At 30.8% G+C, this 21140-nt stretch overlaps 8 protein-coding genes across 8 annotated transcripts; 5 read left to right on the top strand and 3 right to left on the bottom strand.

Moving 5' to 3' along the window:
- Window positions 1–4095: 4095 nt before the first annotated feature.
- GO595_000855 (uncharacterized protein) lies at window positions 4096–4842 on the top strand (the record flags this gene model as incomplete). The annotated part of the gene is made up of 1 exon (XM_067922146.1): window positions 4096–4842. One exon carries the CDS (start codon window positions 4096–4098, stop codon window positions 4840–4842), a length of 747 nt encoding a protein of 248 aa, XP_067778798.1.
- Window positions 4843–5669: 827 nt separating this feature from the next.
- GO595_000854 (26S protease regulatory subunit 10B) lies at window positions 5670–6854 on the bottom strand (the record flags this gene model as incomplete). Its single annotated transcript, XM_067922135.1, has 1 exon — window positions 5670–6854. The coding sequence occupies one exon, from the start codon at window positions 6852–6854 to the stop codon at window positions 5670–5672; it is 1185 nt and encodes a 394-aa protein (XP_067778797.1).
- A 281-nt stretch (window positions 6855–7135) lies between these two features.
- On the bottom strand, window positions 7136–8587 carry GO595_000853 (TKL family protein kinase; the record flags this gene model as incomplete). The annotated part of the gene is made up of 1 exon (XM_067922124.1): window positions 7136–8587. One exon carries the CDS (start codon window positions 8585–8587, stop codon window positions 7136–7138), a length of 1452 nt encoding a protein of 483 aa, XP_067778796.1.
- A 1940-nt stretch (window positions 8588–10527) lies between these two features.
- GO595_000852 (small GTP-binding protein) lies at window positions 10528–11196 on the bottom strand (the record flags this gene model as incomplete). The annotated part of the gene is made up of 1 exon (XM_067922113.1): window positions 10528–11196. The coding sequence occupies one exon, from the start codon at window positions 11194–11196 to the stop codon at window positions 10528–10530; it is 669 nt and encodes a 222-aa protein (XP_067778795.1).
- A 3804-nt stretch (window positions 11197–15000) lies between these two features.
- GO595_000851 (uncharacterized protein) lies at window positions 15001–15462 on the top strand (the record flags this gene model as incomplete). Its single annotated transcript, XM_067922102.1, has 1 exon — window positions 15001–15462. The coding sequence occupies one exon, from the start codon at window positions 15001–15003 to the stop codon at window positions 15460–15462; it is 462 nt and encodes a 153-aa protein (XP_067778794.1).
- A 38-nt stretch (window positions 15463–15500) lies between these two features.
- Window positions 15501–16109, top strand: GO595_000850 (uncharacterized protein; the record flags this gene model as incomplete). Its single annotated transcript, XM_067922091.1, has 1 exon — window positions 15501–16109. One exon carries the CDS (start codon window positions 15501–15503, stop codon window positions 16107–16109), a length of 609 nt encoding a protein of 202 aa, XP_067778793.1.
- A 685-nt stretch (window positions 16110–16794) lies between these two features.
- GO595_000849 (uncharacterized protein) lies at window positions 16795–17484 on the top strand (the record flags this gene model as incomplete). Its single annotated transcript, XM_067922080.1, has 1 exon — window positions 16795–17484. The coding sequence occupies one exon, from the start codon at window positions 16795–16797 to the stop codon at window positions 17482–17484; it is 690 nt and encodes a 229-aa protein (XP_067778792.1).
- Window positions 17485–18308: 824 nt separating this feature from the next.
- On the top strand, window positions 18309–19520 carry GO595_000848 (uncharacterized protein; the record flags this gene model as incomplete). The annotated part of the gene is made up of 1 exon (XM_067922069.1): window positions 18309–19520. One exon carries the CDS (start codon window positions 18309–18311, stop codon window positions 19518–19520), a length of 1212 nt encoding a protein of 403 aa, XP_067778791.1.
- Between the last annotated feature and the right edge of the window lie 1620 nt (window positions 19521–21140).

Below are 21140 nucleotides of genomic sequence, written 5' to 3'. Positions count from 1 at the left end.
AGCGCTTTTGCAAATAAATAACAGGATTCAATGGTTCACAATCTCATAGTGTGTATTTGGCGCCATTTGATGTCAGAAAAGGAATTGAATTAAAAGTGACATTTGGGATCTAATTTTATTTAAAGCTATGATTTCGCCAAAGCACAGACCTAATGATGATATTACTTCCATAAACACAGGAGATAAAAATTTGAGTAATTCATCAACCTGCTTGAAATTCCTAATTGTGCTTGAGAAAACCATATTCGCTTTAACCGAAGAAAACTTCCAGCCATCCATTAAAAAAGTAATGAAATTTTTTGATTCAAATTTTTCAAATACATTTAATACTATTATAAGTAACATCGTTTATAATGCATTTTCATCACGAAAACAAGCATTCGATATTTACTTAAATTTTTTAAAGACACTTCAAATGAAAGAAGAAGAAATTAATCAAAATATCGTTAAACTATTATCAATTTTTATCAAACGTGTATCTACAAAGAACACACAAGAATCATATTATTTAATTGAGAAAATGATTGAACAAAATTTAATTGATAAAAATATCACTAAAAATATTAATTCAAAATATTTTTCTCATTATAAAGCAAAAGAAGAAAACCAAAACCAAAATCATTTGCCATTTGGGTATAATAGAAATGATCCAATAGAAAAATACTTTTTGGATAATTATGAAGAACTATCAAAGAATGATTGGGAGCTCCATAAGAAGTATATTAAAGAAGGACATAATCCAAATGAAATTGCAAAAGTAATTCGGAATGATGAAATAGAAAAACTTCAAGAAATATCATCACAAACAAACTTCGATTTTAATCAAACAATTGAACCATCACTTTATGAAAGATGTTCATTTATTAACAAAGAAAATGTTACATTAATTGATTATGCAGCATTCTTTTCTTCAGTTAAATGTTTCAAATATTTACTTATGAATAATGTAAATGTAAATAATACAGGTAAATATGCAGTTGCAGGTGGAAATGAAGAAATTATTCATTTATGTGAACAGAATCATTCATCATTTGAAGGTTCATATGAAACAGCAATTAAATTCCATCAAAATGATATCTTTAAATATGTTTATGAGAATAAATCAGAAAAAACACAACCAAATTCAATGTTTCGAATGTTAGAGAATAAAACTAATGATTTGGTAAGTTTTTGTATTAAACAAGACAATTATGAAATTTTAGCATTTTTGGAAGAAAAAGGAATTAATGTTAATCCTGTTAATATTAATGAAACAGCAAGAAATGGAAATTTATATCTCGTTGAATGTTTCCTTCAAAATAATCAAATTCCTATAAATATTTTGTTATTTGCTTCTGAATCAGATAATATCGAACTTGTGAAATATGTTTTAGATAAAGAAGAAATTGATGTTAATGCGAAATATATTCATTTGAATAATTTGAAATATGTTTTAATAATTTAGAATATGTTTTAATAATTTAGAATATGTTTTAATAATTTAGAATATGTTTTAATAATTTTGGATATGTTTTAATAATTTGGAATATGTTTTATTAATTTGTAATATGTTTTAATAATTTTGGATATGTTTTAATAATTTTATATATGTTTTAATAATTTGAAACAGCACTTCATATAGCAGTTAGAAATAATAATATAGAAATAGTAAAATTACTTTTAGATAAAGGAATTGATGTTAATGCAAAATATATTCATTTGAATAATTTGGAATATGTTTTAATAATTTTATATATGTTTTAATAATTTGAAACAGCACTTCATATAGCAGTTAGAAATAATAATATAGAAATAGTAAAATTACTTTTAGATAAAGGAATTGATGTTAATGCAAAATATATTCATTTGAATAATTTGGAATATGTTTTAATAATTTTATATATGTTTTAATAATTTCAAACAGCACTTCATATAGCAGTTAGAAATAATAATATAGAAATAGTAAAATTACTTTTAGATAAAGGAATTGATGTTAATACAAAAGATATTCATTTGAATAATTTGAAATATATTTTAATTATTTTGGATATGATTTAATAATTTAGAATATGTTTTAATAATTTAGAATATGTTTTAATAATTTCAAACAGCACTTCAAATTGCACAACAAAAAGGTTACACTGAAATAGTAAATTTACTGAGTGAAAAACGACCAAATTCGAATTCATAACGATCTTCTACAATCATCAAATCTTCATTTTCAATAAAAAATAGAAATTAGGCATATATTGCTAATAATCAAAATCAACTCGAAGATCAAATGTTCGCAAAAAACACCAGAAGGAAAAGTATCAAATCAAAAGTTGATATAAACATACAAACATACGAAAATCATCTTTTGTTGGAAATTTTTTAATGTCCTCAACGAATATGTTCATTTTACTCAAGTTTAACCAATCTTAAGTTATTTTATCGAGAACCTGACCAATCAAAACAAATATTAAAGATGTACAGTTAATCTTGAAAGCAGAGTTTCAGCGATCTAAACAAGATTGACACACTTCTACTGTTTCATACCCTGATTCATTAAAACTTCATCCCGCATCTTTTTGAATGATTTATGCCAATCGTTATCGTAAGATCAATAAACCTTTCAATCATCGTGGCCCTGACACATATGCAAATTCCAGGTTTTCTACCCGTGCAACATACGAATTATGATAGACTAGCTGGTGATAAGAAAGAACATTTGAATAATATTTTAGACTTACTGAAGACTCCAACAAGATTGGCAGATGGAACAATTCAGAAAAATCTGACGAAACGAAAATACCAAAAGGTACGCTAAAAACATGGAGAAAGAAGCTTCTAGCGAATCCAAATTCAACATTAATTGTACATGGAGCCAAAGGTGTATCAAGAATACTTAATAGGCAGATTGAAGACTCAATTTATACAAAGATTATGGAAGATTGTATTCAACAGAGAAGATATTGTTCGTTGAAAACAGTTCAGACAGATAGATGAACCAAATGCATATTTACTTTGGGATCTGCATTCGTCTCACAGAGATGAAGAAGTTCAAAGTTATTCGACAAAAAGAAATATTCAATTGTCATATATCCCAGCTGGTCAAACGGGCAAGTGGCAACCATTAGACAGAAGTATATTTGGAAAGTTTTAAAAAAAGTGTCACTATGAATTCGAAAAATACCTAATAAACAATAGCATCGATGAATATGATATCATTGATGCTATTGTAATACTATTAGATGCTTGGGAGGAGATTCCCAATGAAGTGATTAGGAATTCCTGGAAACATTTAACCTAAAATTGATTAAAAAAAATCTTAAAAGTTCTTAATAAACACTTAAAACGTATAATATTTTTCTTATTTACAACTCATTTTAGCAATTATATGGATGAAATATTATTTGGCCGGCCAAATAATATATATATATATATATATATGTTCAGATTTTTCCAATTCAGACACATAATTTTATTATACTTCTCATAACAAATTTTTAATATTAATTTTACTTGGAGATTTTCAGAATTTAAAATGTTATTTCAGAAATAAAATTTTACCGCCAAAAAATTTTTTTTTCCAGCGAAGATTTTAATGGACAAAAAGTAGATGAAATATGCTCAAAATTATGAAAAACATTATATCAAAAAATGATTAACAAATGCGAAGTCTATAATAAGTTTAAGTGAATTTAATATTTTATAATTAGAAGATTTTTATTTTTTCTATTTAACCACAAAATATGATAGCTCTTCAATTATACTGGATTTTATCTAAATAAATGTTGTTGGTATTTTGCTTACATTTTTCTAGAAAGAGAAAATTGATTATTCTTCAATACAAAAATTACAATTTTTAAACAAAATAGTAGAATACTTTTATTCATCGTACTGAGATTTATTTAGTTTTCTATGTCAATATACCTCAATTTTGTTTGGTTTCAGGATTTTCAAGAAAAACATGAGAAAAAATACGTTATTTGGGCTTAACGTACGTTGCGGGACGAAGTGAATAAGGGTAAGATAGTTTTTGTATCTGAAGATAAACTATTCAATAATTGAGAATAGAGCGACCGTTACGATGTCCAAAAACGATCCGCCCAAATATTATAACATTTTTTAGTCATGACCAATAGAATTTGCATAATTCCACACGGTGACCCTAAAGCAGCACAAGAAGTTGCTATGACTCTTTCACCAGAAGGTAAGCCAATTGAAATCAAAAATAAATATTTTGAAGCATCACTTAAACTTGATTTTGATGTAGGTGGCAAACCACCTGCTGTTTTATGGATCAGTGATTCACATTACTGTGACAAAAACATACCTCCTTCTGGTCAATATAAAGATGCCGAACTTCGGCTTCTTTTAAGAATTATTGATGAATCTTCCAATGACGAAATCCCACAACCACTTCAAGATTGGGAACTAGATAACTTTGCAGAAATCGTTAATGTCAAGCTAAGTACATTAGCTGCTGAATTTCGAAAATTCCATGAAGGAAATGGACGTTCATCTCTTCTTGACACACAAGCACCACCTGCTGGTTGCCGAATCCTTGAAGCCTTGGAAATGGTTAATTGGCCTATCAAGACATCAGCTGGTAAACCTCTCATTGAAAAGAAAATTGAACGACTTGTTGCATTAATGAAGAATACTGATCCGGAGAATGATTCTTTTGACCAAGCTATGTCGCTTATGATGGAATTAAAGTCTGAAATTCCAAATCTTCCAGATGATCAACGGCATAAGTATGCAGCACAAGTTGCAATGGCATTTCAAAGCATGTTGGAATTCGAGGAGGAAGAAGAGGAACAATTTGAACCAAAACACGAATACACAGCAATAAAAAGTGACGATGGCGAAGAGTAAATAATGAAATGCATCAAATAAACAATGTGAAACTAAGCACAAAATAATTCATAGTTTTAAATATTTATGTGAATTTATATCATGTGCAAATTGTTTTTCTTTAGATTAATTTTTTGTTGGATTGAATTCTAATGAAATGTTATGCAAAATAATATTTTAATTACAAAAAAATATTTCAAAACATGAAAAATTTTAATGAATCAAATGTTTAAAAACCATTGATCTTGTTATATCATATGATAAAAAATATTATAATGACATTTCTAACGTTTCTTCTATTCAAAAATTGGAACAAGATGGTGGAAATGTTGTTGTGTTGAATTTTGTTGTTCCACAAGTTTCACTTAATGTGTTTGAATATCTTTTTGTTAGTGGCGTTGTAATTGAAGCTAACGATGTTTCGATATTTTCTAATGTAATACCTGGTGTTTTCATTCGTATTTGAACAAGGTTGATGATCATCCGTAAATGATTGCATTCAAAATACCACATTGTAACTCGAAACTTAATAAATTTTCTCCAAAGTTTGTTTCTCTAGAAATTAATTTATTTCATATTGGTGATGAAGTATATTTATTTGTTTTAGTTCCATTCCACAAGTTATTAGCTAGTTCTATGTTGTATAGGTAAGCAATAATATTTGATGAGATATTCAAAAACAGGAAACAAACAAGAAATTCCCTTTCATGCCCAACCAGGATTCTGTGGATGGCAGCTCGGCAACCAACCAAAATGTTTGGTAACTTTAAATATTATTCTCAAAAAATAACTCAAATTGTGTGTCGATATTATCTGACAAAATGGTTTTTAATCCATATGTTTATCGATCAAATTTTATTATAATGAAGTTCTGACTCTAATCCCTTTGTTTGTTTCACAGTTCTTACTGCTTTCATAAAGTTATCATTATTCACACTTTCTCTTCCCTCTCTCAATGCGAACAATCCAGCTTCTGTACATACATTCCTCAAATCCGCACCATTAAATCCCTCAGACAATTTCACAATAGCATCAAAATCTATTTCACCCTCAACATTCAAATTTCTTGCATGTATTTTCAAAATTTCGAGTCTTCCTTGTTCATTTGGCAAAGGAATCTCTATTTTCCTATCTAACCTTCCAGGACGTAATAACGCAGGGTCTAAAACATCTGGTCTGTTGGTAGCCATGACGACTTTCACTTGTGACGTCGATGAAAAACCGTCCATTTGTGACAAAAGTTCCATTAACGTTCGCTGGATTTCTCTATCGTTTGATTGACCGTCTCCCATACGCCTTTGGCCAAGTGCATCAATTTCATCAATGAAAATGATACACGGTTGATGTTCACGTGCATATTTAAACATTTCTCGTATAAGCCGTGCAGATTCACCAATATAACTGCCGATTAAATTGGTGGAAACAACTTTAAGGAAGGAAGCTTTAGTGCTGGAGGCAATTGCACGCGCAATAAGCGTCTTGCCAGTTCCTGGTGGACCATATAATAATGCTCCTTTAGGAGCTTTCACACCTACACGAATAAAAATTTCTGGATTAACTAATGGCAATTCAATAATTTCGCGGATTTCATTGATTTGATCACCAAGACCTCCAACATCGGAATACTTAACATTACCAGGATCTTCAGTCGTCATGTGGTATACTTGTGGATCAACTTGACGTGGAAGAGCATGCATAATAGTACGAGTGGCTGTATCAAGTGTCACACGTCTACCAATTGTTAGTAAAGATGGATCAAGTCTAGATCTTGCTTTTACAACAAATCTATCATCACCTTCTATTTTAACAATATATCGCTCACCGTCAAGAATTCTGTATATCTCGGCGATTTTTTGTCCGACTGAATGCATAGCATTGATTTGTCTTTCAGTTTCGTCTAATTCTGCTTGTGCTGTTTGAACTGCTAAGCCTCTTTCCTTGATTTCAGCTTCAAGCTTTGTCATTCTGATAAGTTTTGATGTATATTCTTTCATTGCTTCTTCATGTTCATCAACAGGGGGATTATCAGTCATCTTCTAAGCTAAATAACCGCAAATTACCACTCAAAAAGGGAGGTTTTGACACTAATCTTCTATCTGGCCAACCATCAAACATGCAATATCACAGAACATAACTCTTATTTTTACCATTGATCAATAAAAGAATTCTTGTCGAACTTCTTAAGAAAAAGCAACAAATCTTATCATTTGAAAAAATTGATTTTTGAATTTTCAATAAATTTATATAAAACCTTACGTGGCTGTTCCTTTGCGAACATTTGGTTTTGTCTTTTTTTGCATACAACATAGAAATATTATGAGGAATCGTTTCTGTTCTCTCTAATTTTTTTAACATAATTTCCAAACGCATTCATATCAACGCCAGGGAACAAAGAAGCATTTGTTCTAATAAAACTTGACACATCTCTAAATCTTGGTCTATTCTCCGGAAACTCATTCCAACAACTTTCCATCAAACCTACGAACTCTTTTGGAACATTGCCTGGTATATTAGGCCTCACTCCTTGGGAGACCTTCATCACCAATTCACCCATCGTCCTAACGTCCTCGTATGCGGGCACCCCGGATATCACCTCACACATCAAAATACCGTATGAATAAACGTCCGTCGAACTATTGTATTCTTCTCCTTTCAATAATTCTGGTGCCATATAAACAGGCGAACCGACAACTTTTGATTGTTTCATATTTTCATATTCATTATTCATTAATTTTGAGAAGCCGAAATCGCAAACTACAGGCTCATCATTCGAATTCATTAAAACGTTAGCAGGCTTTAAGTCTCTATGAACAATTCCAAGTTTCACATGTATGTAAGACATTGCCTTAGCAATTCCATAGAGAATTATCATTTTTAATGTAATGTCATTTAATTTCTTTTGGAATATATAATCCTCTAATGAGCCATTTGGTAAATATTGCGTCATAATCATTGGATATGGATTATCTGTCGACGCTTTTAATGTTAGTCCTTGTAGACGTAATACTGCTGGATGATTCGCACACATTAACAATTCGACTTCGCGGAGAAATTGAACTTGATCAATCGATCGGACAATATCCGAAAATAAAAGTTTGGCAGCATATAGTTCTCCTGTACTATTTTCGCGGACAAGAACAACTTCTCCAAATGAGCCTTTGCCTAATTGTCGAATTGGAGTGTAATTGGAAAGATCTATTATACGCTCGTGAAGAAAATGTCGTTCGGTTTTACGATGTGTCTTTTTATGTCGACTTTTATGAGATGATTGTGAGTGTGCGTCTTGAACTGGTTGCGATATAATTTGTGATTGCAGTGGTGGTGGTAATTGCGATTGTTGTTCTGGTGATAATGGCTGAAGTGTTTGTGCATTTGGAATTGTTTGTTGTGCGTGAGATAACTGAATAATTTGAGATTGTAATGGAGGTGGAAGTTGTGGCTGTTGAAGCTGTTGCGGATTTAACGTTTGTGATTGCAATGGTGGAGGAAGTTGTGATTGTTGTCCTGGCGATTGCGGAGTTGGCTGTGGATTTATTATTTGAGACTGCAATGGTGGAGGAAGTTGCGCATTTTGAGCATTTTGTGGTTGTTGTACTTGTTGCATTATCTGTGGATTTTGAATTTTTAGTGCTGGTGATGATTGTTGTGGAGATGAAAGTTGTGTTTGTTGCGGATTTGGTGCCTCCTGCTGTTGATCTACTGGCAATGTTTGTGATTGAAAACTATTTGGATTTAATGATTGATTGAATAAAACACTTTGATTCATATTTAATGGGTATGCCAATGAATTTTGAAATGCTAGTGAAGACAATATCTGTTGCCTTTGTGACTGACTTAATAATTTCAAATCACATATGGTTTGAATTCTTTCCCTAACAATTGCTAATTGTCGTAATACTTTTTGAGTAAGATCAGCATTCCCTTTTTCGTGGTTTAAAATCGTTTGATAAGTTCCAAGAGATTTAAGAAAATAATCTAATGAAACATCATAATTGGATTTTTTATATTCTTGAACTCCTAGATTCGAAAGATCAGCAGCTTTTTTTATTTCTTGGTAAGTTACATATCTTTTCGTCATAAACTGGTTGTAATAAATCAGAAGAAACGCGTTTTTGTGTGATAGCCGTTTGTATCTAACAAAATATGATCGTTACGCATACAAAAAAAATTTTCAATCGGACAATTTCATTCGAAATCACTGTTAATATTTTTCCAGTCATCTGATTACCAGGTTCATTCACTTCTCAGTTAGAAAGGCTTTCAAGAAGAACTGATATCGGAGGTAGCTGATGATAGGAATCGAGTTTTTGGTTTCTTTCGATTCGCATCAACATCCAATATCGGTTCTTCACCATCGATGCTGAAGGCCATACCATTCGCATAGAAATTGTTTTCCAACGTTGCCCCAGTTGCTCCACTGCCTATAGAAACATCCGATCATCTTCATCAGAAAAGATTCTTCTTTAAATCATTTCTTCTTGAAGATGCTTCGGTTTGGTGCAATGAGACGACAAATACTGGCTGATTGAGCAGCCATTAATATCAGCAACAAGATCAATTCGACGATTAAAATCTATAATAAGATTATTTATTATCGATTGATCAAGTGAGTTTCAAATGTTGCTTACTTGTGTGATAGGTTCTTCATTTGAACCAATTTGTGTTTTTTTTAACATCTTTTTAATTATTGCCCAAATCATTTCGATTGGGTTGTAGTCTGGTGAGTTTGGGGGCCACCCTGGAATCAACTTGCATTTAGAATAAAAAAAGTTACTTGCAATTTGAGAGTTATGGCAGTATCAATAAACTTTTCGCTGCCTATTGAGACTGTTTCGCTCTATTTCCCTTTTTTTATGTACACCCAATTATTGCCTGGCAAAATTCCGAAACGCGATTCATCAGAAAATATAATAGCTTTGTCGACTAGTTCTTTTTGGACATATTTGGCAAATTGGTAGCGAAGTACCTTTAGCTCTTCTGAAAGTTTTTAAATTTTCAGTGGAGGTCTATAGACAAATCCAAGATGTTCCCTGGAATTTGCAATAAATTTCAAACATAAATCAACAGAATATTATTCTTTGATCATTCCTTGCATTTGAGTATTTGATATTTTGGCATCAGCAAGGGTATTCATATCAACAAAATCTAATATTTCTTGAGAGATCTTGGGATTTTGGCTTCTATTGTGATTCATGGTTCTTCCATGAATAAAATCTGAGATTCTGTGCTGTCCTACCCCTAAAGTCCTTTGTGTATAGCGGTAGGATTTCCCCTAAAGGTGCAATTTCATGATTGCAACATCGATTTGTTGATTTGAATTTTTCATCAAAGTATGTGAATCGTTATTTTAAAAGTGATATCATTCAATATTGAATTTCCAGTTTGACAAGGTTTGTTTATAAATTGAATGCTGCTGATTTTTCACAACCAGTTTATTTGATTGATAATGTGGATTGAAGTAATGTAAAATTTTGCCAAATTTTCTCAAAATTAGTACTTCAATTCGCATTTCATCATCATGATTTTTTACAATCAATTGAATGTGCCAAAAATCAATGCTTCAAAAATAATAAGCGAGAGCATAATTTTTGTTTTAATTTCGATCACAACATTCAGTTTTTTTCCAAAAACAGAAACAAAACAAAAGCACAGTGCATATTAAAAATCCGACTTTAGTTGAATTATTTTTCGGGAGCATTATTCTAATTAATCAAAATTTTTACAACAACCTGATTTTTTTGAGTCTTCTTTTTTTTGTAGCTTCTTCACGCTTCTTATGGTCCCCTCTTTGTTTATGAATTCCTCAGCGGCCTTTTGAAAGAGATTTTCAATACCATCACCATTAAGTGCACTTGTCTCAAAATAGCTCATACCTAATGCTTTTGCTTTTTCATCTGCTCTTTCAAATGAAATTTCATGGTCAAGGTCGCACATATTTCCGCATAAACAAAATGTTGCTGAATTGTTTTTTTCAAAAACCTGCTTGTGCCATTCATTAATACTGTCAAATGTCCTTTGGGCTTCGGTTCTACCAGAACTTCCAACAGCAAATACAAAAATAATAATATTTGCATCTTTATAATAAATTGGAATAAGACTCTTAAAATTTTCACTTCCAGCTGTATCCCAAATTGCTAGTTTGATGTTTCTATCCTCAGCGTTTACCATTTTTTCGAAAAAATCAGTTCCAACTGTCGTTAATGGATTAGCGTAAAATTTACCATCAACAAAGCGCCGCGCAATGGATGTTTTCCCAACTCCGCTGTCGCCAACGAGAACAACCTTTAAAGAATCTGTCTCTTCTTCGTCCATTGAAAAAACTGTGTTCGTTTTAAACGGTCTCCAAAAAACCGACGAAAACATAACGGGCGCCATTGGAGTTGGACTATAATTCACAAACTGTATTCAAACAAACATTATCATTTTTCAAGTTCATGAATTTTTACATTATTAATGGTAAAGTCACCGGAAAAACTCCTGTCCACGTGAAAAACCCCCGTCCACCAAATTTTCTTAACATCGCCACTTTCTTTTAACTTTTTAATTATAAAATTGAATTATCGCTCAAAAATTTATGAAAAATTTATTCAAAAACATGTATTTATTTAAATAAAAATTTATTCAACATAATCTTTTCATTCAATTTTTTTAATTGAAATTTCGGATCGCAAATATATATAGTAAGACCTGTTGAATTCAGGTCTGAATTTAAGGAGTCATCAAAAGGATATGAACTTACTTTAGATTCGGATTCGTTTTTTGTCTGATGATTCAACAACAGAATCAAAATCGAAGTGGCGAACCGATTTTGCATGGGATCTATCAACTATGGAAACGAGTCTTCCTTGGTTAATATCCCATTGAATGCTAAGATCTCCTCGACGAAAGGCAGCAATTACATTCCTTGGAGTTGTTACTCGCTGTTACGAATCAAGGATCTTAATGACTTGCTGGGTTTGTGGGTTAAATTGATTGTTAATTATCATTTCCTGCACATCTGCCTTATGCAAGCCAAAGATCAAAAGGTCGAGAAACTGAGTCTGATCGCTACACACACACACACAGCGCTATTGAAGCTTCGCGTGATACGCTCGCTTCAAGCCGCGCTACATAAACTAAAGGATGAACGGCTAAAATCGATTGAATTATCATAAATCGGTTGGTTTTGATTGAAAGTAATAAAATATATTTAAATTCATGATGACATTTATATTTAAAATGTGTGAGGCATGACAAACTAACTAACTAACTAACTAACTAAAAAAGAAACTAGCTAAAGGAAATTCGGAAAAGCTGAATGAGTTTCTCCATTTTAGTGATTTGACGTGAATATTGCATGTTTACTGGAGCTGATGATGATAACGGATGAGTTGTTGTTAATGCTATGTGGAAAGTTGTGTTTTCATTATTTTTTTAACACGACAAACTAACTAACTAACTAACTAACTAAAAAAGAAACTAGCTAAAGGAAATTCGGAAAAGCTGAATGAGTTTCTCCATTTTAGTGATTTGACGTAAATATTGCATGTTTACTGGAGCTGATGAAAAATAAAGCTTGCATTTTACTGTTTCTTTGTGTAATATGTGGTTCTTTTTCCTTTTCTTAAAATCGATCTTTTATCAAAGTGATTTTTAGTGTTATTCATCATTGAAAAGCTCCTTGTTGAAACGTTAGTGTTGAAGTAATTGTTAAACATAGAACACAATTCAGAAACTTCAATTTCTTCATTCGGAATAGTTTTTTAAGAAATTCTCATAAGTTGGTTTTGAATCTTGAATTACAATTATTGAATCACGCTCTACATCTTCATCTACTTCCTCAACTAAAGGATCGGTAGATATTTTAACAGTGTCGTATTTTGAACACTCCAGCAAATGATTTAGTTGCTATTAAATCTTCTTTTAGTTAAGTAGCTTTTTTTGTTTATTTTTCATTCAAAATTCAAGGAAGTGTATCAGTCAATGATTCATTCAAACGAAACATTAAAGTTTCAGCATAAGTTTTCACAAGTTTTGAATTTGACATCGCATGAGCGTCAGGAATAATATTTATTTGTTTTTTGATGAAATTCGATATAAACAGATACATAATATCAATTAATCTATTAAATTTATTCTTAAATGTTGTTTCAATTAACATAAATTCAGAAGTTTTATTATTCTTGACCGAAAGAGTTATTGTAGTTAAAGCATTAATTAATCTTTGCGAAAATTTATCAAGAATTTGCATCGCTCGCTTACCGTTTTTATTTAAATATACGCTTTCAATTGTTTTTAGAATAATCTTTATCTTTCGGACAAATGTTTTTGACTTTATTCACGAACAATTCGAAATACTCATCAATTAAATCTTGATGGTAATAATTAACGGTTTGATTTATGTATTCTGTCAAATTATCAATTACATTTTGATTACACCGAGGATATTTTTTCTAGTTTTTTTTCTCTTGAATTAAAAAATTTCTGAAAATTTTTCTGCTTTCTTCATATCTGATTCAATTAATTCAATTTCATTTTTTGCAATTAGATATATATTGATCTTTGAGCATATCAGATGTTATAAATTCATTTTTTAGATTTAAATATTTCACCCGGTATGTGTTGAATGTTATAATAAATTTGATTTATCATCTTTTCATATTCTTCTTTAGTATATTCTTTATGAAGATAATAATTTCTTTTGATTTCTTGCTGATGTTCAACAACAAGTTTATTGATTTTGCTGTTAATGTATTTATTAATTTGTTCTTCTGATGTAAAATTAACAATCGCCATTTAGCTCTTTATATACAAATTAAAAAAATCAAAAAACTACTTTAAAATTAAACTTAATTTCATTTGTGAGTTTAGTCGAGTAAATCATCAATTTTCAAGTGATTTCACATGAATGGAGAAACTCACGGAACAATTTTGAATTTCCTTTAGCTAGTTTCTTTTTTAGTTAGTTAGTTAGTTAGTTAGTTAGTTTGTCATGTATAAAAATAAATATTAATATCATTTATGTTTAGCAAAAAATTCTCTTTCAATTTCTGACTGTTTATGAGGAGTATTGCCTCGGAGAAATGAAGCAGGAATTTCATCTTGATATGAACGTTGCCCAGGAACGGTAAAAAGTACTTTATACTTATTTGTTTTAGGATTAAATGACAAAATTTTTTCAACAGAACCAACCCATTTACCAGGAATAGTTGACGCCCATTTAATATTATTTGGTTTATTCTTACCAATAGGTATTAGTTTGTATCTTGGTTTAGTAATTACTGTTCCGTCTTGAGCAATTAAAACGTACATATTTCCTTTCCGTTCATCAATTTTATAACATTCACGACTTATTTGAAATCTTTTTTTAGTTATGCCATTATGACGCGGTAATATATAGCGTACAAAAGAGCCAACAGGAAGAATTAAATTCTTAATACATTTTTGTTTTTCAGAAGATTCTAAACATTTAAATATATATTCTCTTTCTAAATCTTTATTATCAAACATTTCTTTTGGAGAACAACCGATGGCTGAATGGTAAGTATTATTATAAATATTCAGAAATTTTTTCATTCTTTCTGGAGTAATAAATGTGTATTTTTCATCATGTGATTGATGTTTAGATTTTTCCGTTGGAGTATTCATATCTCTTATTGTTCGCATGAATCTATCAATAATGCCTAAAGACGAATGGTTTTTGTCTGATATAGTATGAACGGCAACTTTATTTTTAGAAAGAAGTTTTAAATTATTTTTTTCAATAAATGCTGGTTCTTCATCTGACGTTAATTTTACAGGATGGAATTTGACAATGAATTGTTTTAATGTTTCATGAACAGCAGACGCTGATTTTGACATTAACGGCAGACAATAAACATATCTATTATTTGTTCCAATAAACACGTGCCAATATCTTGGGGTTTTATTTTTTCCATTATCATATAAATCATGAAACCAACAATTTGGAACAGTTGAAAATATTTTTATCATATAAGGTTTTATATCTTTTGTTTTAATAAATTTATCCTTCAATCTCCTTGATATTACTTTTTTAATTTTCTTTTCACTAACATTTGGAAATTTATTTTGCACGTGTTTTTTAACGTGACTGTAAGTTTTAAAATGTGTTTTGTCAATTTCTTTGTTAACGTTTAGACTCATTTAAGAGTTATTAAAACGTTTTTTTAATTATATTAAATGGGATTAGGTCGTATATTCGGTGGAATAAGAAAATTTATTCAAAATGCAGGACGACTTGTAAGAAATGTTATTGATAAAGGAAAGAGAATTTACGGTAAGGTCTCGCCAATAATCAGTCGAGGAATTGAATTTGGTAAAAAGATTCCAGGAATAATTGATACAGTAAGAAAGCGTAAAGGAGATATAACAGATAAAATAGATAAAATAGTTGATGCAGTTCCTGACGGTAAGATTAAAGACAAAATTAAACGAGCCGTAGATAAAGGCAAAGAAGTAGCCGAACGTGTTTTAGACACAGGTCAAAAGATTTCGGATAAAACTCAACCGTGGATTCAAGCAGGCGATAAATTTAAACAATGGATCGAACACGAACAAAATTTAGGTAAGCAACAAAGATATCAAATGAAACCTGCGGTAATGAAACCTCAACCAAGAGTAATGATTCCTGGATTAATGTGATTCATTAAATGATTTTTTGATTTTTTTATATTTAATAAATGGCAGAGAACGAGACTGAGCTCCTTCGGAGCGAAACAGAAATTGTTTTGGATGAGGAAAACGTTGATGAAGAAAAAACATCTGATGTTAAGATAACAAAGAAAGCAGTAAAAGATTTAACACAAGAAGAAAAAGAAATTATAATTGCTAATGCTAAAAAAGGAATTGAAAATGAATTTTTTGACGTCAAATTTTTCAAGAACGGTAACGCTAGAGTTACAGCAAAGAAATCAAAAACTTTAACGGTTAGTCAAAAAGTAATTAAAAACAACAACGACGGTAAAGTTTATTTATCAAACGATCAATTATTAATGGAGCATATAATTGAATTAAATTCACGATTAGATAAATTAACAGGTAAGCATAAAAAGCTTAAGAAGAAGTATCATCGTTTGAGGGATGATATTTATATTGATTCTGAAGATATTCCTTCGGTCGAACAAACATTAAATGACGAGCAAGTCTCGCTAGATGCTCGAAACTCACAAGGTTCGGAGCAAAAGGAAGATATAGTTTCGTCAGAAGCTCAAGTTTCGTCAGAACGTCAAGAACAAGTTTATAATGTGCCGGTACAACGCGGATGGAGAGCAAGAGTTCAATACTTATAAATTAATATTTTTATTTTTAATTAAATGGCAAAGAAAGCAGTCAAACGAAGAATTAGAAAAACAAAGAAAAATGTCAAACGCGGATTAAGGCATTTGCTATCGCAAAGTTCGCACGCGAATCGATTAATTACTCAAGCTCCAATATCTAACCCTAACGCATCGGTCAGAGCAAATATTCTTCCTTCACCGAATAATCAAAATTCCAATTCTGCTAGGTCACAGATGATGGCAAATTTACAAAATCCATTTCTTCCTGTTGCTTTATCACAAACTCCACAAAATATTAATCTTGACGCAATACATAATATGAGAAATCAAAACGATGTTCGTCAACAACAAATTAATGATACGCGAAGAGAGAAACAAGATGAATTAGCAAGAAAGAAAAATTTGGATGAACAAGAAAAAAAAAAAAAAAAAGCAACAAAAGCTGCTGAGGCAAAGTATAACGAAGAAAAGCAAAAACGTGAAATGGCAGAAAGAGAGATTGAACGTCAGCATGAATTAGCAAACAAAGCTCAACAAGAAACTGAACGTTACGCAAAAGCTTTGGCAGAACTTAAAAAACTCTGTATAGAGGCGACATTGATTTATAAAAGATCAAAACGCAACAATTCAAGCTCAATTAGCTGAAGCAAAAATGCTTACTATTGAACGCCAACATGAAATAGAAGCTAATGAACAAATGCGAATTAAAAGTAGCTTGCAACGTGAGTTAGAAAAAGTAAAGAATGAAAATGAAACTTTACAGAAAGTTTTAAATTCTGAAGATTATAAGAATGCAAATGAAATGCGAGCACAGACACAATATGAATTAGAAAGAGCACGTTATGAAAATGAACTATTAAAAGCTCAAAATGAAGCTAAAATAAAATTTGAACAAGAAAGAATTAAAAGAATAACAGCATTAACTCCGGAGCAATATCAGGCGTTAGATAGTCAGTACATAACAAGCATTAATGGTTTATATCAACAACAACTTGCTGAAGAAGAAAAACAACGACCTGGATTAAGAGCAAGAGCAAGATTTGAAAGATTGAAAGAAGCTGAAATTGAGCAACAACGAAAAACAGTTGATGAAGAAATTAAAGCACAAGAATTAGGAGCATATCAAACAGCCGTTGGACCAAAACCAGAAATAAGCAAGACGCACAAAGAATCGATTGTTAAGAACGCTAAGAAAAAAGTTCAAACGAAGGAACGTGAAAAAGAAATTAAAAGAAGAGAGGAATTACAAGCAACCGAAGAAAATAAAATAGCTCTTGATGCTGAATTAGAATATTTAAATTCTGAGGAACATAAAGCACAAATACAGAAAAATACAAATTTGAAAAATAGCAACGTTACAAAAACAAAGAAGAGCTCAAGATGTTGAGTTAGCGAATGAGTATACAAAAAAAGCAATGGAAAGTCAAGCACAAATTGAAATACAACAACAAATGTTTAGCGGTAATCTATCACCGACAAGAAAATTAGCAATAACAAATCAATTACAATCAGATATTGCACAACAAGTCGTAAATCAAAATAATCAAAGAATACAACTTGAATATAATATTGATGCTTTGATTAATTCAATTGGAGATGATAGATTTAATCAATTTTTAGCAGAAAATCAACATAAATATGCTGGATTTACTAGAACAAATAAGAGTCAATTAGCACCTGATTTACTACTTCAATTTTATAATGATTTAAGAACTTTTTCTAATAGAAGATTGTTACCGTTAACAAATACAGTAACAATTGAAGACTTAGATTCTAATTGATGTTTTGATTTTTTTATCACTATAAAATGTTTGCACCACAAAATCAACAGCCAAATGTTATTGATGCAATGACTGGAAACCTTCAAGATTGGTATAATGAAGTTGATGAAGCAGTTAAAGCTTCTGAAATCATTCCAGGGAAATTATGAATACACGACAGCTACTTCTTACGGCAATGTTGGAGACATAAACGAGGGAGACACAACATACGTTGACATTTTCACGGATAGATTTAAGATTATTGGTTTAGATAATTCATATATTACTTTAGAACAAGAAGTACCAATTACCGTTCCGTCACAATCAAATCTTTTGTTTAAAGAATATTATGTCGGTTATAAATGTTCATGCGATGCTATAGACCAATACAGAATTTATTCAAACACAGATAAAAATTCAAGACGTTCATAACGCAAGGTATGAATGGTTCATGCTTTCTAATTCATTATCTGATGAAGCTAAAGCCGGTAATGATTGTTTCGCAACTATTGATAAAATCAGAGCTCATGATTCAATGGTTCCTGGCGTTTACTGTGACTTTAGTGCAATTACTGCATCTAAAGAAGTTATAGTCAGGATTCCATTAAGAATTCCAATAAGTTATTTCTTAATGTTATTTAATATGCGATATTATCCTAACTGGAGCGGCAAGCTTTCAATCGAACTGATGCCGTCATATCAAAATATTGTTATTGCTCCTGTATGCGATCATGAATCATTAGTTGCTGCAAAAGCTGTAGTTGAAGGAGATTATTTATGCGACCTTGGATTTAGAAATGTTAATGAATCAGTAAAGAGCAACATTAAAGCAACAGCAGGAAGCGGTTCAACAACTTACGCAACAATGGATGTACCGCAAAAATTTGTTTGCAATAGCCAAGTAACAAAAGATGTTAAAATTAAGCTTGCAACATATCTTTTGAAAATGGATGTGTTTAATGCACTTGCTGCAAAATATATTCAAGTTCCGATGCTATTTCCAATTCACGTTTGTCAAGTAAGAGATTTCACACAACCACTCGGAAGTAATTCAACAAGTGCTCCAACATCATTTAACACAGCAGCAACAATAGGACTTAAACATTGTGATACTATGTTTACTGTATTCAGAGAATCACAATATTCACGAACATGCTTCTTAAATCCTCAAATAAGATATAGTTTTAATATTGACGGTAAAATTTATCCAAGAGAAGCATACGAAACAGTTGATGATCCAAGAAATCTTAATATGTTACTTGATGCTGTAAATCTTAATGGAAGTCTTTTGAGTTCATTAGCAAAAGATATTAAAACGTCAGTTCAACCGTATTATTACAAGAACACATATAATGCTTCAGGCGTTAATACTCAAACAAGAGCTTGGCATGGTAAAGATAATTCTAATTTCTTCATAGGATTACCGTTCGCTGAAGGTGAGGACTTCATGGGTGGAATATCAACCACTGGAACAGTTCAGATTGAATTATTCGGAGATAGATTAGCTAATACCGCAATGAAAAATGTAACGTATATCGCACCAACAGGAATATACTTTGAAGACGCATTATTGAAAGTTAGAGCAATGAAACCTGACGGTAGAAGTCAAATTGAAGTTACTAACGCTAGTATCGAGCAGATAATTGCAGGAGGAGCAAGATAAAAATAATGTTTGAATTGTTTAATGTATCATTTATTTTTGAAGGTTAAAAAAAAAAAAAAAAGTTAACCTTTCAGTAACTCGAGCAAACATGCAATATTCGCGTCAAATCATCCGAAAAATGCTCATTTTATCCGATTCGTTAAGGGTTAGAAAAAAGGGTTCATTTTTTTATTTTTTTAACCTCTAAAATTTAAATGATACTTTTTGTCAAAATTATTTGGTAATTCGTCTTCACCATCAGCAACTGTAATTTCACAATTGCCTGGATTCCACATCAAAATAAATCTTCCTTTTGCAGTATTTGGTATTGGTTCATAAATCTTAACATTTATTCCACAATAGACATTAAATAATGATTCTAAACCAAACCTTTTGGCTCTTTTAAACATTTCAGGACGTACAGCAATGACATATTTATATATTACGCAATCATTAATGTAGAAATAAATATTTTCTATAAACGGTAATTGTTTTGTTGTTATCTTTTTTGTAAGTTTTAGATGTTTGATGTAATCGAAAATATTTAATGGAATCAGAGATTCTTCCATTTAATAACAGTAAAAATAATTTTTTATCACTTAAAAAATGTCAGTTCCTAAAAGTAGTGTTTTATCTTGCAATCGAGGATTTCTTGCAAGAGTTGGAACTAATATAAATTCTCCGAAACAAAGTCAAAGTCAAAACGTTAATGTTGTAGTTAAAGGAGTGCCAATGCAATATCAAGAAACGTCTGAAGAACCGGAAATTAAAGAACGTTCGATTGAAACAGCTAATGAAACTTTAACTAATCTTGAAAAAGTAATTCACGACAAAGATATGTTGATTCAGGCATTAGTATTATGTTTGGATATTGTAGAAAATAATCCTCTGATTGTTAATAAATATGTCATCGCGGAAGAAAGAGAGTTAGTAAAATTAATTCAATTATTATGTGATACAAATGAAGTTGAATTAGTGAAAGCAGACACCGACGCGGGTTGTTGCAAAAGCTCAACTCTAGATTACGTTTCAAAAATATATGTAAAGAAAGACGGCAACACTTATAATTTGAAATATAATTACTCTGACGTCTGTGAATTCTTAAGCGAAAGAAAAATAAGCACAAAATTTGTGAAAAGTTCAGGAAAAATAACATATAAATAATTTAAACAAATCCGTAAATCTTCTTGAATTTTGCATAACATATCGCGACTTGTTTATTATTAATATCTCTGCACCAAATAAAAGCATAACCGCGCTTATTATAACATACGTTCAATTTTCTAAATTGTAAACCGTTCCAGAAATAAAACGCGTCTGTTTCATCGTCATAATAATAGTCCTCAAATTGATGATTGTTATATTCTTTTATTTCAATTGAATTTTCATTAATTTCATCATAAAATTCATAATCTTTTCCAAGGTGTGATGATTTATTCTTTGAATTTTCTGACGAGGAAACCCACCGAAGATTATTAATGCGAAAATCTGTTCTGTCATGATTAATGTGATCAATTTCTGTTTTATTATCAGGATTTGGTATAAATTGTAATGCTATTATTCTATGTTTATAATATTTTCTGCGGTTTAAACAACAGCGAACGTATCCTGTGTTTTTTTCGACATATTCCTTAATGATTC

The sequence above is a fragment of the Histomonas meleagridis genome (assembly GCF_020186115.1).
Source record: "Histomonas meleagridis strain 2922-C6/04-10x chromosome Unknown contig_118, whole genome shotgun sequence".
Lineage (NCBI taxonomy): Eukaryota > Parabasalia > Tritrichomonadida > Dientamoebidae > Histomonas > Histomonas meleagridis.
The sequence above is the reverse complement of the archived record's forward strand: the minus strand, read 5'-3'. Positions and strand labels throughout refer to the sequence as shown.